The 18,017-nt window shown below is 38.5% G+C and overlaps 1 protein-coding gene and 1 pseudogene across 6 annotated transcripts in view; both read right to left on the bottom strand.

The window, feature by feature from the left end:
* Positions 1–18,017, bottom strand: part of CORIN (corin, serine peptidase) — a 251,162-nt gene that overhangs the window by 88,478 nt on the left and 144,667 nt on the right. For all 6 annotated transcript variants that reach the window (XM_007075910.3, XM_042984584.1, XM_042984587.1 and 3 more), the window contains exon 6: positions 7,098–7,211. In XM_007075910.3, the coding sequence (XP_007075972.1) occupies positions 7,098–7,211 (114 nt within the window). The remainder of the gene's footprint in view (positions 1–7,097; positions 7,212–18,017) is intronic.
* On the bottom strand, positions 15,404–16,708 carry LOC107179022 (annotated as a pseudogene).

The following is an 18,017-nucleotide window of genomic DNA, read 5'->3' as shown; positions in this document are numbered from 1 at the left end:
CAACAAATCAAAATTTTCAAAAGCTTCTTGCTATGATTTTCTTGCTCAATACAAGCATAACTTTACATAACCTAAGATAGATGTTTTTCTAGATACAGATTTTTTTTCTTTAATGAGTACCTGATACAAAATGTTACTTCTGCAGTTCTTGCATGTTGATATTTATTTCAATTTGGCATCTTACTCTATTAACTTTCATCCCTCAAAATTATCATTAAATTAAAGGAGAAAACTAAGGAACAGAAAAGTTTTTATCAAGAGCTTCATTCACTTTTCTTAATCTCTACAAGTCTATGAACATAATTGTGTTGCCTCAATTCAAGATTCAAGTATGGATGCTCAATTTCCACCCAGAGGCGCCCTCATTTTGAGACGACCCGAGAGGTTAAATAGTTTGCCCGCAGTTGCCCAGCACATTACGGTTACCCAGGTTTCTTGATTCCTGGGGTTTCTGACTATTGGTTTTTAGCTCTAAAGGAGGACTTCTCAATAGCAGTACTATTGACAAATTGGGAGTGGGTAATTCTTTGTGGGATGATCCTGTGCATTGTAGGATGCTGACCAGCATCTCTGGCCTCTACCCACTAAATGCCAGTAGCACCTCCTCCAAACTCCATACTCGTGACAGTCAAATTTGTCTCCAAATATTGCAAAATGTCCCCTCGGGGGGGGGGGGGGGGAGAGGTGGGGCAAAACTGCCTTCTCTTGAGAATCACTGAACTAGATTTTCCAAACATCACCTGTGTCCAAGGCCTGGTTTCAATCCCATCTTTTCATCAGCTTTCTCCACACTAATCTTACTCCTAATGATCTTGCCCTTGTCATATAGTCATAGAACCTACGGCCCCTGCCTTTTTGTTTGTACCAGTCTTCTTTCCCTTTGTGACATCTCTTCTACTGTATTGCTCTAAAGTACCATATTCAATGATCTCCGTATTCATGTTATTCCTCTGATTAGACTCAAAGACTCCTGAAGAAAGAAACCATGTCTTAACAGTCTTTATACTTCCTGGGTGTCTACAACATGCTTTGCACATGGCAGGAATTCAAGAGTATTCAATACTCTTACTGATTTGTATAATCAGATTGCTACTAAACCGAAGTGAATTTTCCAGACATCTGAAGCTTTCTCCTTCAGTGTACAGAGTAATATTTTCCTTTTTATTATTTTGATGGAAACAGTTCTAGTATTTACTTGCATCCCTGCCTTTTAGGAAACAGAATATGGTCAATGTGGTCATTTTTGGTGATTCAGAAACATCATATGGAACACCAGTTTTTCTTTTGTGCTTCTTTTCTAAAATAGTTTCACGCGGTGCTGGTTTTAAAGTTGGGGTGGATGTTTTTATGTTTCTGTTTCCTCTTCAATTACCCCCCTGACCTTTATGAGCGGCCTTATGGCTTCCGGTGACCATCCTTTACACCTTGGAGGTGAGAAGTGGTGGGCAGAGGTGGAGGTGAGCTGGCGTGGGGAGCAAAGATGTGGTGAATAAAAACGCAATAACCACAATAGCACCCAGAAGTCCTATCACTCTTGAAAGGGTTATAGCATGCCAGACAGACAATGGGCTATGTGCTTTCTAGCCAAGGATTCGGCATTCTGCACGATAGTTCTAGAGATAGTTACTGTTAATGTTTCCATCTCACTGATGAGGGCACTGAGGTCGAGAGAGATTGAGTGACTTCCCCAAGTTCACAGAAGGAGGAAATGGCAAAGCAGAGATAGGAACCCAGGCAGCCTGACTCCAGAACGTCCACCACGAGTAATCACTACACGTTGTGATCATTAGTGTAATTAATTATACTTAGAATAAGTAGTTAACACAGCATAACTAGCGTATAGTATAATTAGTATAGCTTAGAGTATAATTATACTAAAATATAAGTCAACCAATTTTACTCTAAATTCCAAGCAAATGATTTCCAAAGGTATTTGGCAGTGATTGTACGTGGCATAAAGTGTGTGGACTTTGTGGCCGCTATTTTCCTTGTGACAACCGTTTTTCTTGAAGCTTTCTTATTCATTTGCTAAGCACTAGTTATCTACCAGACGCTGTTCTAGAGCTGGTTATACAATCAAAAGATTATAAAATGTGAGCAACAAAAGAGACACCAGACACCCTCTAGTCCAGTGGTTTCATATCTGGCTGTATATTAGAGTTACCCTGGAAGTTTTGCAAAGGTGCTACTGCGCTCCGCCTCCAGACCCACTGGATTAGGATCCCTGCAAGTGGGGCTTCCTGCAGGGCTAAAGTGCAGCCCGCCTCAGTGACAAAGAAACCCAGGAACAGAGAGGTAGGTAGCCTGCCTAAAGTCACAGAGTTAGAAATTTCTAAAAGAAAACTTTCCTTAATTTTTGAAAATATTTTCACTACCCCACTAAAATTATTCCAGGTGGTTGGAAATCCATTCATTCTACAAATACTTAGGAAGACACTGAAGGACATGACAAAATTAGTTAGTGGAGAAAGTCCGTAAGCAGTCCCAGGTACCTGGCATGCCGGTGTAATAGACAATCATCGCCCAAAGTATAATAGAGCATCCAAAATAAACATTTTCCTGTCATATAAGTGATCAGAATATAATTGTTCACCAAGTCTGAACTTACACGGACAAGAGCAAGTGAAAGGCAGCACAGTTTGGGAAAAACAACAATTAGATTTGGACCCATTCAAGGCTGGATTCAGACACATAGATCAATGGAACAGGATAGACAGCCCAGAAATAAACCCACGCTTATATGGTCAATTAATCTACAACAAAGGAGGGAAGCATTTATAATGGAGAGACAGTCTCTTCAATAAATGGTATTGAGAACACTGGACAGCCACATGCAAAAGAATGAAACAGGACCACTTTCTTATACCATACACAAAAATGAACTCAAAATGGATGAAAGACCTAAATGTGAGACCTGAAACCGCAAAACTCCTAAAAGAAAATACCCGCAGTTATGCCTTGGACATCAGCCTTAGCAACACATTTATGGATAGGTCTCCCCAGGCAAAAGAAACAAAAGCAAAAATAAACTGTTGGGACTTCACCAAATAAAAAGCTTTTGCACAGTGAAGGAAACCATCAACAAAACAAAAAGGCAACCTATGGAATGGGAGAAGATATTTGCAAATGACACAGCCAATAAAGAGTTAGTATATAAAATATATAAAGAACTCATACAACTCCATACCAAAAACCCCAAATAATCTGAATAAAAATTGGGTAAAGGACCTGAATAGACATTTTTCCAAAGAAGACATACAGATGGCCAACAGACACATAAGATGCCCCACATCACTCATTATCAGGGAAATGCAAATCAAAACCACATTGAGATATCACCTCACACCTGTCAGAATAGCTAGTTCCTAAAAGACAAGAAACAACAAGTGTTAGCGAAGACGTGGAGAAAAAGGAAACCTTGTGCCCTGTTGGTGGGAATGTAAATTGGTTCAACTACTGTGGAAAACAGTATGGAGGTTCCTCAAAAAAATTAAAAATAGGAATATCGTATGATCCAGTAATTCTACTACTGGGTATTTACTCCCCCCAAAATGAAAACACTAATTCAAAAAGATATGTGCACCCCTATGCTTTCTGCAGTATTATTTACAATAGCCAAGATGTGGAGACAACCTAAGCGTCCATTGATAGATGAATGGATAAAAAAGATGTGGGGTGTGTGTGTGTGTGTGTGTATAATGGAATATTTGGGGCCATAAAAAAGAATGATATCTTGCCATTTGTGACAACATGGGTAGACCTTGAGGGTATTATGCTAAGTGAAATAAGTCAGAGAAGGACAAATGTCATTATGGTTTCATGTATACATGGAATCTAGAAAACAAACAAAAACAGAAACAGACTCATAAATACGAAGTAAAACCTGATGATTGCCAGAGGGGAGAGGACTGGGGGGATGGGTGAAATAAGGGGAGGGGATTAAGAGATACAAACTTCCAGTTATAAAATAAATCAGTCATGGGGATGAAAAGTACAACATAGGAAATGTGGTCAATAATATTGTAAGGTGACACATGGTGACTACACTTGTGATAAGCACTGAGTACCGCACAGAATTGTTGAATTACTATGTTGTACACCTAAAACTAATATGACATTTGTGTATCAACTACACTTCAATAAAAACAAATAGTAGAGAACCAGGCTCAAATCTAGCACTTTGAACAAGTGGCAAATTTGTTCATCACTGTCAACCTCAGCACTGCATCTGGACAAAAAGGGGTAATACCTCCTCTGCTAAAAATTCAATCACATCATGTAAATAAATGCCACCAGCATAGTTGATTAGCATAGAGGAGGAGTCCTCCTCCTCCTATACCTGCCAGCGCCCTGGGAACCGGCATATCTTTCTACTCACTCATTAGGAATGCCCAGCAAAACCGTCTTCTCCCTTCAGGAGTATGCAGGCTGCATTCACGCTCTGATTTGCATCCATGCCCTATTTCAGACTTAGCACTCCTCCTTCACCACAGGGTGGTGGACAGCGGGAGAGTGGCACCCTCAGTGAACGCACTGAAATGCCACAAGCACTGAAAGTTAAAACTCAGAATCAAATGTCCTCGTGAGTCCGGAAACAATTACACTCAAAGCTTTCAATGTCTAACTAAGCATTTTCATAGACAAATATTCTGAAGGGATGTATTTTATTTCCTCAACTGACCAAGCCACATGGGTTTTGAAGTATGCTCATGAGGAAAGCCCATATCTTCCTTCATAAACTTGCAGTTCCTAGGACATTGCTATATACCTTATAGAATAGTAATACCTTCCTTGTTCAGTCACTGAGTGGAAAATTCGCTCTTTCAAAATCAATTTCAACCAATGCAGCAGAAAGCTCTTACTGTTTTAAGTGCAATGCTCACTGCAGTGGAGGAACAGAATGATGGGCCAGTGTGAGCCCACACCGGGAGTAGAGGCACATGCAGAATTTTAATAATGCCCACATGGGCCGTATTGGGAGATAAGGAAAAGATTCCACCACGATTTCCATAATTTCCATAATTCTATTGAATCATTTTAAATTCTCTAATGGGGGTGCTCTATAAAATATTTCCTCCTAATTCTACAGCAGTACTCCCTAATGTAAGTATACATCCCGTGAGAATGTTTTTCATGTAAAATCACATGCCACAGGTTTTTCTGAACAGGTAATTCCAAAATATAAAAACAAATGTCATAGTGAAAATATTTCCAAAATATGGGTGGCATATCTGAAGTTCCATAGGATGCTAGATATTACACAAAATAAATAAAAGAATGCATGAAAAATAAATAAATAAAAGTGGGGGTATAAAGGAACAAATAATTTTGAGAAAATACAAAGCTAGGCAAAATTAAGCAAAGCTAAGCAAAAATAAGTCTTTATTTATTTATTTATTTATTTATTTATTTATTTAATGTTTATTATTTTTGAGAGAAAGAGAGACAGGAGCACGATCTGAGCTGTCAGCACAGAGCCCGACGCAGGGCTCGAAACCACGAACTGTGAGATCATGACTCGAGCCGAAGTCGGGCGCTCAACTAACTGAGCCACCCAGGCACCCCAATAAGTCTTTTTTTTAACTGCATTTCTCAGAGCTTGCAATGTGTATGTGTTGCAACTCTCTAAAAAGTAGATTTGGCAGAATGTCTCAAATTTATTTTTTTTCTCAAGCAGTTTTCAAGACTGAGGAACTATGGAACATGAGTTAGGGAAACACTGACCTGAAATATTATCATAATATACTGCCTTCAACACTTATGATAAATAAGCATCCTAATCCTTCAGAGAAACAAAAGGTGGTCCACCTGGCAAAGAGACCACAAGAACCTCTCAATTAAGGTCAACAGTGATGAGCTCTCACACAGCCTTGGCAACTCCTACAGGGAGTAAAACACAGCTTTTCCTGTGGTAACTTTTGCTGGTCGTATAACCATTAAAAAGCAATTAGAACACTACATATGGTTCTGCTTTGGATGCAAATCCTGCAATGTATTATTGAGATGAATTTTTCTTTTTCATCTGTTGCATAAGTGCAAAACAACTTGAAAGTTGGAGTGTGTGTGTGTGTGTGTGTGTGTATATATATATATATATATATATATATGTAGGACCAGAATGCTTATGTCCTCTCAAAATGAGTATGTTAAAGCCTTAACCCCCAAATAACTGTATTTGGAGACAGAACCTGTAAGAAGGTGATAAAGCTTAGATGTGGCTATAAAAGTGGGGCCCTAATCTAAGTACCCTTATAAGAGGATGAGGCACCAGAGCCCTCTCTCTCTCTCTCTCTCTCACCCTCTCCCACCTTGTCCCCCTCCCTCTCTGCCTCCAAAGAGGTCACATGAGCACATAGGAAGCTGGAAGCTGCCTGTAAGCCAAGAGAACTGTCACCAAAAACTGAACTTGGTTGGCCTTGATCTTAGACTCTCCAGCCTCCAGAACTGGGAGAGAATAAATTTCTCCTATTGAAACCATGAAGTCTGCAGTGTTTTGAATGGCAGCCCAAGCAGACTACTACAATATTAGACAAGCCACCCAGCAATCGAGTCAAAACAAGCAATCAAATCAATAGCCAACAAACTGACGATGTTTATGGCTGAATCTATCAATGCATGGATTCAAAACAGTTAACACCATGGTCTCTCGCCAGGTTTTGAGAAAACCTAAACAAGAGGTTTTGCATCTGCTGGACCTGGAATGTTAAGCATCACAAGGGTGAAAATTTTCCCTATTAAAAACGTCCTTTTCCAAAAAGCTGACCTTTATAACTCATTAAACTGTAAAAACAAAAACAAAATCCTCCCCCAAACAAAATAAACAAAAAAGCCTTCTTGCAATTTTGAGCACTTGAGGCAACACAACGCCCCAGTCCTTGAGCAGCTCCATTGCAGCCTCCAGCTCCTGCCCTGCTAAGGGCATCAGGCCTTTGAAAGGCGCGCAAACCCGTACCCGTTGGCTCACTTTAGAAAGGCAAACTAGCAGTGGTCTACGCAAAGGCCGGTGGTCGGCAGGCTCTGACGATGCAATGGCTGTGGTCTGTAGGCGCCTGACTAGGACCCGGCCGCCCGCACAACCCCCAGGGCCCCGCGCCTACTGCAATGCGCCTCATCGCTCCAGTCGTTACAGTCGTTGTGGCCGTTGCACTGCAGCTTCCGGGGCACGCAGAGCCCGCTGGCGCACAGAAAGCTCTCGCCCCCTCCGCACAGCGCTGAAATACAAGGGTGGGAACACAGCGTCAGAAGGGTTTTCCCATTAAAAGTGGGAGAAATAAAGCACAGAGGGAAAACCTTCCCTTGCTCTCCAACGGATTTGTGTCCACATTCCCTCACCGAGTTTCCTTCAGCCCTCTAGAACATGAATGGTGAAATTGCCTGGGAATAATACAAACAGTGTTTGCCTGAGAAACGCAAAAGAAAACTCATGCGGGGTGAGAGGTCTCCGTGTTCAGAGCACAAGAGGGTAGGTAGCCTTATCAATTGCACGATTTATGTGGGGAAAATACCAGATGTGAATATTTTTCTTAATACCTGCAAATTATTTAAAAATGAAGTGCTGTTAGTTGAACAAACATTAAAAACAAGAAACAAACACACAAACAAAAAACCCCAACCCTCTCCTTCTAAATTGCTGCCTGGATGGCTCAGCCGATTAAGTGTCTGACTTCGGCTCAGGTCAAGACCGCAACGTTGGTGAGTTGAAGGCCCCCATGCGGCTCTGTGCTGACAGCTCAGAGCCTGGAGGCTGCTTGGGATTCTGTGTCTCCCTCTCTCTCTGCCCCTCTTCCACTCACGCTCCACCTTCCTCTCTCTCTCCCTCTCTCAAAAATAAATAAACATTAAAAAAATTAAAATGCTACACAATGCTGCACAGTAAAGTTACAGTAAAAAGAGTCCATCGTTGTGTGCTTGAACCAGGCCTAGAGACACCCTGATCTGTAGTGAAATATATTTACTTGCCTTAAAAGGATGTCAGTTGACTATATCAGAGTCTATTTTGGCATAAGGAATGTGAAACATGACCTAATGATTTTTTCATTCTTTTTTTCAGCATAGTTACATTTTAATATTTTTTGCTTTTAGTATTATGGTACTCTTTTTTTAATCAATATTCAATTGCTCCAAAATTACAGTAGACAAGTGTAAGACAAAAAGCTAGAGAGATTTTTTTTAAGGAAAATCATTAACAAAAGGCAAAATCAGTTCCTTTTCAAAATAAAATGGGTGTTAAAATAGACTTAAATATTTGGTAATGTGCATCAAATGCCTTTCAAATGTGCATGACCTTTCACCAAGCGCCTTATTTCTTGGACTTCATACAAAGGAAATCATTATAAATAAGTGCAAGTTTTTATTTTTAAGGCTATTTGTACAATCATGATTTATAATGAGGAAATGATAGAAAAGAACTATGCAATAGTAGGAGGCTGGTTAAATAAATTTTGTTACCTTCATAATAAGAAATACTGTTAGAGCCATTGAAAAGTATACTGCAGAAAATACTTGATGTCTTAGGACAAAGTTCAAGATAATTTAAGTGGAAAAACACTGGTACGGAAAAAAAGCATAATATAATTTGGCCTAGAAAGAAGTAAATCAATGGTTACTGTGATTATCCCCAGTATTGGGATTAAAAGCAATTTTTATTTTCTTCATCTTATTTTCCTCTGTATTTTACAAATGTTCTTATAATGATGGTGTCTGTTTTTATTCAAGTGTAATTGACACATAACGTTATATTAGTTTCAGGTGCACGGCATAATAATTCAATGTTTGTATACACAGCCAAATGATCACTTCAGTCTTTCTAGTTACTATCCATCACCAGTGAAAGTTACAGATTTTTTTTCTTGTGATGGGAACTTTTAAGATTTACTCTCTTGGCAACTTGCAAATATGCACTATAATGTTATTGACTACTGTATATTTCATCCCCATGACTTATTTATTTTGTAACTAAGTTTGTACCTCTTGACCCCCGTTTGCTCCCATTTCATTCACACCCAACCTCCCTCCCTCTAGAAACCATCATTCTGTTTCTGTATCTCCATGTTTTGTTTTGTCTTCTTTGTTCCTTTGTTTTGTTTTTTAGATTCCACACATAATTGAGATCATATGGTATTTGTCTTTCTCTGTCCGACTTATTTCAGTTGGCATAATACCTTCAAGGTCCACCCATCTTGTTACAAATGGCAAAATGTCATTCTTTTTTCTTTTGGCTGAGTAGTATTCCTTTGTGTATGTGTATACCACATTTTCTTTATCCTTTCATCTATCAATAGAAACTTAGGCTGTTTACATATCTTGGCTTGTGTAAATAATGCTCAATGAATACAGGGATGCATATATCTTTTCAATTTAATGTTTTCCTTTTCTTCAGATAAATATCCAGAAGTGGAATTACTACATCAGTGTGGTAGCTCTATTTTAATTTTTTGAGGAACCTCCATATTATTTTCCATAGTGGCTGCACCGATTTACATTTGCACCAACAGTGCATGAAGGTTCTCTTTTCTCCATATCCTTGTCAGCATTTGCTATTCCTTGTCTTTTTGATAATAACCATTCTAACAGCTGGGAAGTGATATCTCATAGTGCTTTTGATTTGCATTTCCTTGATGATCAGTGGTGTTGAGCATCTTTTCATGTGCTTGTTGGCCAACTGTATGTCTTCTTTGGAAAAATGTCTGTTCAGATCCTCTGCCCAATTTTTAAATCAGGTTGTGTTTTGTTGTTGTTTTGCTATAGAGTTGTATGAGTTCTTCATATATTTTGGATATTGATCCCTTATCAGTTACATCATTTGCAAATATTTTCTCCCATTAGTAGCTTGCCTTTCATTTTGTTGATGGTTTCCTTTGCTGTGCAGAAGGTTTTTAGTTCCAAGTAGTCCCGATTGTTTATTTTTGCTTTTGTTTTTGGAATTTGATTCAAACATTCATCACTAAGACTGATGTCAAGGAGCTTGCCACCTATGTTTTCTCCTATAAATTTTATGGTTTCAGGTCTCACATTCAAGTCTTTAATCCATTTGGAGTTTATTTTTATGTGTGGTGTAAGAGAGTAGTCCAGTTTCATTCTTGAGCATATGGCTGTCCAGTTTTCCCAACACCATTTTTTAAAGAGTGTGTCCTTTCCCCGTTGTATATTCTTGTCTCCTTTGTTGTAAATTAATTGACCATATACGCATGGGTTTATGTCTGGACTCTATTCCTTTCCATGGATCCATGTGTCTGTTTTTTATGCCTATACCATACTGTTTTGATTACTAAACTTTATAATATAGTTTGAAACCAGGGAGCATTATACCTCCAGTTTCATTCTCTTTCTTCAAGATTGCTTTTGCTATTCAGGATCTTTTGTGGTTTATACAAATTTTAGGATTGTTTTATTTCTGTGAAAAATGTCATGGATTTTTGCATCTATGTTCATTAGAGATATTGGCCTATTGCTCTCCTTTGGTTTCTTCTCTTTTTCTTTTTCTTTTCTTTTCTTTTCTTTTCTTTTCTTTTCTTTTTCTTTTCTTCCTTTCTTATGATGTCCTAGTCTGGTTTTGGTTTCAGGGTAATGCTGGCCTTGTAAAATGAGCTTGGAAGTGTCCTTTACTCTTCAATTTTTTGGAAGAGTCTGAAAAGGATATATATAAAATCTTCAAATGTGGGGTAGAATTCACCAGTGAAGCCATCTGATCCTAGACTTCTGTTTGTTGTTGGTAGGTTTTTGAGTACTGATTAATCTCCTTACCAGTAATTGGTCTATTCAGACTTTTTATTTCTTCATTATTCAGTCTTGGAAGATTATATGTTTCTAGGAATTTATCCATTTCTTCTAGGTTATCCAATTTTCTGGCACAGAATTGTTCATAGTTTCTCAAGATGTTTTATATTTCTGTGGTATCAGTTGTAACTTCTCTTCTTCCATTTCTTATTTTATTTATTTGAGCCCTCTCTCTTTTTTTCTTGGTGAGCGTAAAGATTTTTAAATGTTGCTTATCTTTTCAAAGATCAAGCTCTTGGTTACAAGCTCAAGTTACTTAGTTACTATTATCTTTTCGGTCTCTATTTCATTTACTTCTGTTTTGATCTTTGTTATTTCCTTAATTCTACTAACTTTGAGCTTTGCTTCTTTGTCTTTTTCTAGTTCTTTAGGTATAAGGTTAGATTGCTATTTGGGACTTTTCTTGTTGCTTGTGGTAGGCCCACATTGCTATGAACCTCCCTCTTAGAAACTACTTTTATTGCATCTCAAAGATTTGTATTTCCATTTTTATTGTCTCAAGGTATTTTTTTATTTCTCCTTTGATCTTGTCATTGACTCATTATATATTTATGTATATATTGATGTGGAGTTATTTAACCTCCACATATTGGTGACCTTTCCAGTTTTCTTCTTTGATTCCTAGTTTCATACTGTTGTGGCCAGAAAAGATGCTTGATATGATTTCAGTCTTCTTTAATTTATGAAGACCTGTTTTGGGGCCTAACATATAATCTATCTTGGAGAATGTTCCATGTGCATTTGAGAAGAATGTGTATTTTTTTGCTTTTGGATAAAATGTTCTGTAAATATCTATTAAGTCCATCTGGTCTAATATATCATTTAAGACCAATTATTTTTATTGATTTTTTTGCCTAGATAATCTATCCATTGATGTTAATGAGGTATTAAAGGCCTCTACTATTTTGTATTCCTGTCAGTTTTTCCCTTTAGGTCTGTTAATATTTGCTTTATATATTTAGGTACTCCTATGTTACATGCATAATATTTACAAAAATTATGATCCTCTCATTGGATTGACCCCTTTATCATTATATAATGCCCTTCTTTGCCTTTTATTACAGTGTTTGTTTTAAAGTCTATTTTGTTTCATATAAACATAGCTACCCCAGCTTTCTTTCGGGTTCTGTTTGCATGGAACATCTTTTTCCATCTCTTCACCTGCAGTCTTTGAGTGCCATTACATCTGAAGTGAGTCTCTTGTAGGTACAAAAAAATGGATTTTTATTAGAATTTTTTTTTTATCCAGCCACTCCATGTTTTTTGGTGGGAGAATTTAGTCAATTTACATTTATTTATTTTTTTTTAAATCTTCAGTGATACTTTACTTTTTTTAAACTATAAATGATATATTTGGGGGTATTTTTAGTTATTTATAAATGTTAGCATGCCAGTAAAGAAAAGTTAGAGTAGTAGCAAAACTAAAAGGCAACCGACAGAATGGGAGAAGATATTTGCAAACGACGTATCAGATAAAGGGTTAGTATCCAAAATCTATAAAGAACTTATCAAACTCAACACCCAAAAAACAAACACTCCAGTGAAGAAATGGGGAAAAAGACATGAATAGACACTTCTCCAGAGAAGACATCCAGATGGCCAACCGACACATGAAAAAATGCTCAACATCACTCATCATCAGGGAAATACAAATCAAAACCACAATGAGATACCACCTTACACCTGTCAGAATGGCTCACATTAACAACTCAGGCAACAACAGATGTTGGCGAGGACACGGAGAAACAGGATCTCTTTTGCATTGTTGGTGGGAATGCAAGCTGGTGCAGCCACTCTGGAAAACAGTATGGAGGTTCCTCAAAAAACTAAAAATAGAACTACCCTACAACCCAGCAATTGCATTCCTAGGCAGTTATCCACGGGATACAGATGTGCTGTTTCAAAGGGACACATGCACCCCCATGTTTATAGCAGCACTATCAACAATAGCCAAAGTATGGAAAGGACCTCAATGTCCATTGATGGATGAATGGATAAAGAAGATGTGGTATATATATATATATATATATATATATATATATATTATACACACACACACACACACGCACACACGCACACACAATGGAGTATTACTCGGCAGTCAAAAAGAATGAAATCTTGCCATTTCCAACTACGTGAATGGAACTGGAGGGTGTTATGCTAAGTGAAATTAGTCAGAGAAAGACAAATATCATATGACCTCACTCATATGAGGACTTTAAGAGACAAAGCAGATGAACATAAAGGAAGGGAAACAAAAATAATATAAAAACGGAGGGGGACAAAACAGAAGAGACTCATAAACTGGAGAACAAACTGAGGGGTACTGGAAGGGTTGTGAGAGGGGGGATGGGCTAAATGGGTAAGGGACATTAAGGAATCTACTCCTGAAATCATTGTTGCACTATATGCTGACTAATTTGGATGTAAATTTAAAAAATAAAAAACAAAAAGTTACGGTAGTAATGTCATTCTTTAAAAAAAAAACTATTTGGCAATAAGTTTGACCAATCATAAAGAAATTATATGATCAATTAACCCCTTCTGGAACTCTATCCAAAGGAATCCACAACCTTCAACTTGATTAACTGTTAAAGGTAAAATCATGCTATACCTTAAGTGTGCCATAAATTTAAAATGGTTTGATAATGACTGGCCCCAGGCTATTTCTTAAGCATCATCTCTAACCATACCTTCCCTGCCTCCTGCTTTCTGCCCTGACAATAATGAATTGGTTACTTGGGCTTTTTCAATGCGTTGTGCTGTTTCTTTACACTTACTGTGTTTGTTCAAGCTGTACCTTTTGACTGAATTCTACCCACTTCCCCCAGAAAACCTTCCTTGTAGGCCCTCTGCATATTTTTGGCACAATCACAATAACTCTTAAGTATTATCCAATTAAGTTGAAGTATTAAACTCTTAAGTATTATCCAATTTCTGTCCTATTCTCCCCACATAAAACACAAACAATAACTGAAGCAAATACCATTGAGATAGTACCTCAAAGCTGTCTGCTGTCTCATTCTCTCACTTGGACATTGTTGATGGTCTCTCATCAAAGCTCTCTACTTGGCTTCTGACACTGCTGATCTTCTCCCACCTCCTCTCTTGGCTCCTCCTCCAACTCTCTAACTGGGTGCATTTCTTAAGGCTCAGTCCAACTGGTTATTTCTGTAGTGAATTAATATTACAGGTGAATCACCAAGAATAATTTGTAAGTTAGGATCCCAAATCCTCCAGGAGATAAGATTGGTAGGAAAGGGGTCCTACAAAAGAAATGTAAAATTGGTCTAATCTTTATTTATTTTTGAGAGAAAGAGAGAGAGAGAGAGCGTGAACAGGGGAGGAACAGAGAGAGAAGGAGACACAGAATCCAAAGCAGGCTCCAGGCTCTGAGCTGTCAGCACAGAGCCTGACGTGGGGCTCGAACCCACGAGCTGAGAGATCATGAGCTGAGCCGAAGTTGGACGCTTAACCGACCGAGCCACCCAGGAGCCCCATGTTAGACAGTATTTGAAAAAGATTTTCTTTTCTCATTATCAAAGTAACATGCTCAGCATAAATTAGAAATATACATGTATACGAGCATTCAAAAGAAAAACCTTCCATCATACCACCCAGAGAAAATCCCAGTTAAAATGGATTACTTTTCCTTCAGGATTTCTTACATACCTCCTATATCAGTCTTATCATCCATGCTGATTAAGAAGTAGTTAAGAACACAGACTCTGGAGCCAGACTGCCTGAGTTTGTGTCCTAACTCCCATCACTTCCTAACTATGTGGCCTTGGGCAAACTCTTTAACCTCTGTTTCAGTTTCTTCATCTGTAAAATGGGGATAATAATAACTATATTCTTGTTTATAAAGAATTGAAAATATTTACAACATACTTAAGAGAGTGCCTGGCACAAAATTAATATTATATAATTACTGGTATTATTTTGAAAGCTAACCCTTTTTATATATTCCTGATAAAATTACAGGTGAGTTACCTAAAAGCAATAAAATAATAGTTATGAATAATTCTCATGTATATTAAGAAAAAAAACCTCCCTCTGATTTTGAAATTTAGGTGAGAGATTAGTAATCTAGAAACAGGAACATACAGACAGACCTTATCACCCTCTAGAGGCTACTACCTAGAAATCAGTGTTCCAATCTGAAGTTTTTTAAAAGTATGTTTTCACTTTTATTTTTTTAATATTTATTTTTGAGAAAGAGAGAGCACTAGTGGGGGAGACACAGAGAGGGGGAGAGAGAACCCCAAGCAGGCTCTGTGCTGTCAGCCCAGAGCCCCATAAAGGGCTCAATCCCACAAACCAGGAGATCATGACATGAGTTGGTTGAGTCAGACGCTCAACCAACTAAGCCACCCAGGGGCCCCTAAAAGTATGTTTTTAAACTGGTTAAGGGCAGAAAGATCTAGAATGACACATTCCACCTTTAATTAAGCTAAAGAGACAATTGCTTGAGCTACTTACCAAGAATGTTAAGTAAACAGATTTTAGTTGCTCTTTCCTGGAGTTTATAATGAATATATACTTTACATTGTATATTCTTAGTTCATCTTTTATGATGAATATTTGTTCTTTAATGGTAGTTACGTCATGGTTTTCACCATATGAGCTACAGGACATTTGGTGAAGCAGATTTAGAAGCCAGAAATAAGTACATTCTAAGACATTCTTCCACAAGGATACCAACTCTGTTGATTCTCGTTATGCATTCACATTGGGAACCAATCAGTTTGTCGATTTTGTCATCCTGTTGTTCCTGTATGCTGTGCACCACATGAAGAGGGTCCCTGTCTGTTTCTGACAGGATAATATTAACCTTATTTTCCTAAGGGAGCACCTAGCATATCTTGAAGATCAGAAAGAAAGCTTCACTCGATGTTGCTGTGTTGACACAGGAAGACATTTATTCCTTGGGGTGCAGCATACAGAGCATCACGACGGGACATCTCACTTGTGAGGGAAAGGTCGGCCACTGCCAACCTGCAGCACAGTGCTCCTAGAACCAGTGCACAGGGTCACAGCTTTGACTGGAGACACCAAGGTCCTTCTTACCTCAAGAGCAAGGCGACCATGAGATAGTTTAAAGTGACTTTTGATTCACACAATCATGGCTGCCAAGGAAACAGACACATCCACTGTGCACAACTGTCCCATTCCAGCATGTGGGAGCCGAGGCTTCCCCAGTGACAGAACTTCAGTCTTCTGATAAAATGTCTTCTCTTAGAAAGAACAGCCACCACCTGCATCAAATCCCCGACTACAATTCAGACTAATCCACATTTGTTCTTCATCATCAGTCCTGGTAGAAGAAGTGACAGAAACACGCACAATTCCTTTCACTGCGGAAATGACTTTGGCCGGTCCGTGGGTGCAGTTAACACCGAATTCTACCCTGTACATTTCCCTTGTGGGGTAGTTGGGAGCTTTGGAAGGATGTATGGGCCTGGAGGTGCAAACTCCAAGCCCTTAAACCAACTGGCTGCTGACTTCTTGAGGCGTGGCATCCTGGGCTGTGTGAGAAGAATAAATATGGACGGTTTCCCAGAGCCAGGAGCACCAGGCACTCCTTCCAGGTTTTCCAGGTTATGTGCTTCAAGGGTCAGAAAGTAGGCGGATGGTAGGAGAGAGTGAGACCTGCCTTCTTTTGCAGCGCCTCCTGCATCACTTCCGCAGTCAAGTTATTGGTAAGGAAGAGTGTGTTCACAGTGTGTTGCGGGATTGGTTCCACCATAATCCAACATTGTCCCAACTTTCAGCAAGTGAGAGGGATGCAAAGTTATTCAAGGAGGAAAGCAGAGCCTTCAAATCCATGAAGGAATGGGGATTTGCAGATCAGGGAATGGACAAGCCAGACTATTGTGGGAATGAGGTGTACACGAGATGATAACGTACAGAAATCAGGGAACACTGAGTACCTCTCATTTCAGTCCCACGTCAGACCTTTTCCAGGACAATGAAGAGACCAGGCATGGCCAGAAGCTCCTGAGTCAGGACCCCTGCCCTACTCATGCCCTATGCTCTTGTGGGACAAACCAGTTTTCTGCCCCATCTCCTCGTCTGCCTCCTTTCGCAGCAGCACCTCCCACAGCCACCACAACGTGAGTCCTAGTCCATTTACATTTAAAGTAATTATTAGGTAGGTACTTACTGCCATTCGGTTCATTGCCTCCTGGCTGCTTTCTAGTTCTTTGTTCCTTCTTCTCTTGCTCTCTTCCCTTATGGTTTGATGAGTTTGTTTTTTTGGGGTTTTTTTTTGGATATGGACTTTTTTTTTGGAAATAAGGTCTTTTATTTGTTTTTTAAAAATCTTTTATTCAATTTATTTAAACGAATACAGACAAAAACCAATATTTACCCATTTCTTCCACCTCCCCCTAGACTCTGCCTCTTGCAAACACCAATCTGTTCTCTGTGTCCATGAGTTTGGTGTTTTGTTTTGCTTTTGTCTGTTTGTAAGATTCCACCTATAAGAGGGATCATGTGGTATTTGTCTTTCTTTGACTTTTCCCTTGGCATAATGCCTTCGAGGTCCATATATGTTGTCACAAATGGTAAAATTTCCTTTTTTTATGGTTCTTTTTTAATGGTTCAGTAATATTCCATTACATACACACACACACACACACACACACACACACACGTATGTATATACCATTCATCCATTGATGGACACTTTGGTTGTTTCCATATCTTGACTATTAAAAATAATGCTTCAATGAATGTGGGAATGCATATACAATTTTGAATTAGTGTTTCCCTTTTCTTCAGATAAAGTCCCAGAACTGGAATTACTAGACCACATGGTAGTTCTACTTTTAATTTTTTGAGGAAACTCCATTCTGTTTTCCATAGGGGTTGAGGCACCAATTCCACTTCTACCCACAGTGTACAAGGTTCTCTTTTTGCCACACCCTCACCAACAGTTGTTGTCTTTCTTTTTTATTTCTTGTCTTTTTGATAATAGCCATTCTAACAGAGGTGAGGTGATATCTCATTGTGCTTTTGATTTGCATTTCCCTGATTGTCAGTGATGTTGGGCATCGTTTCAGTTACCTTTTGGCCATCTGCATGTCTTTGGAAAAATGTCTATTCAGATCTTCTATCCATTTTAATTAATTATTTAATTAATTACTATTTTAATTCCAGTATAGTTTACATGCGGTTAATTATTTTATATGTATTAATTATATTAATTAATTATATTACTTTCAGATATAATATAA

This window comes from Panthera tigris, chromosome B1 (genome assembly GCF_018350195.1).
Source record: "Panthera tigris isolate Pti1 chromosome B1, P.tigris_Pti1_mat1.1, whole genome shotgun sequence".
NCBI lineage: Eukaryota > Metazoa > Chordata > Mammalia > Carnivora > Felidae > Panthera > Panthera tigris.
This window is presented reverse-complemented; position numbering and strand designations above follow the sequence as displayed.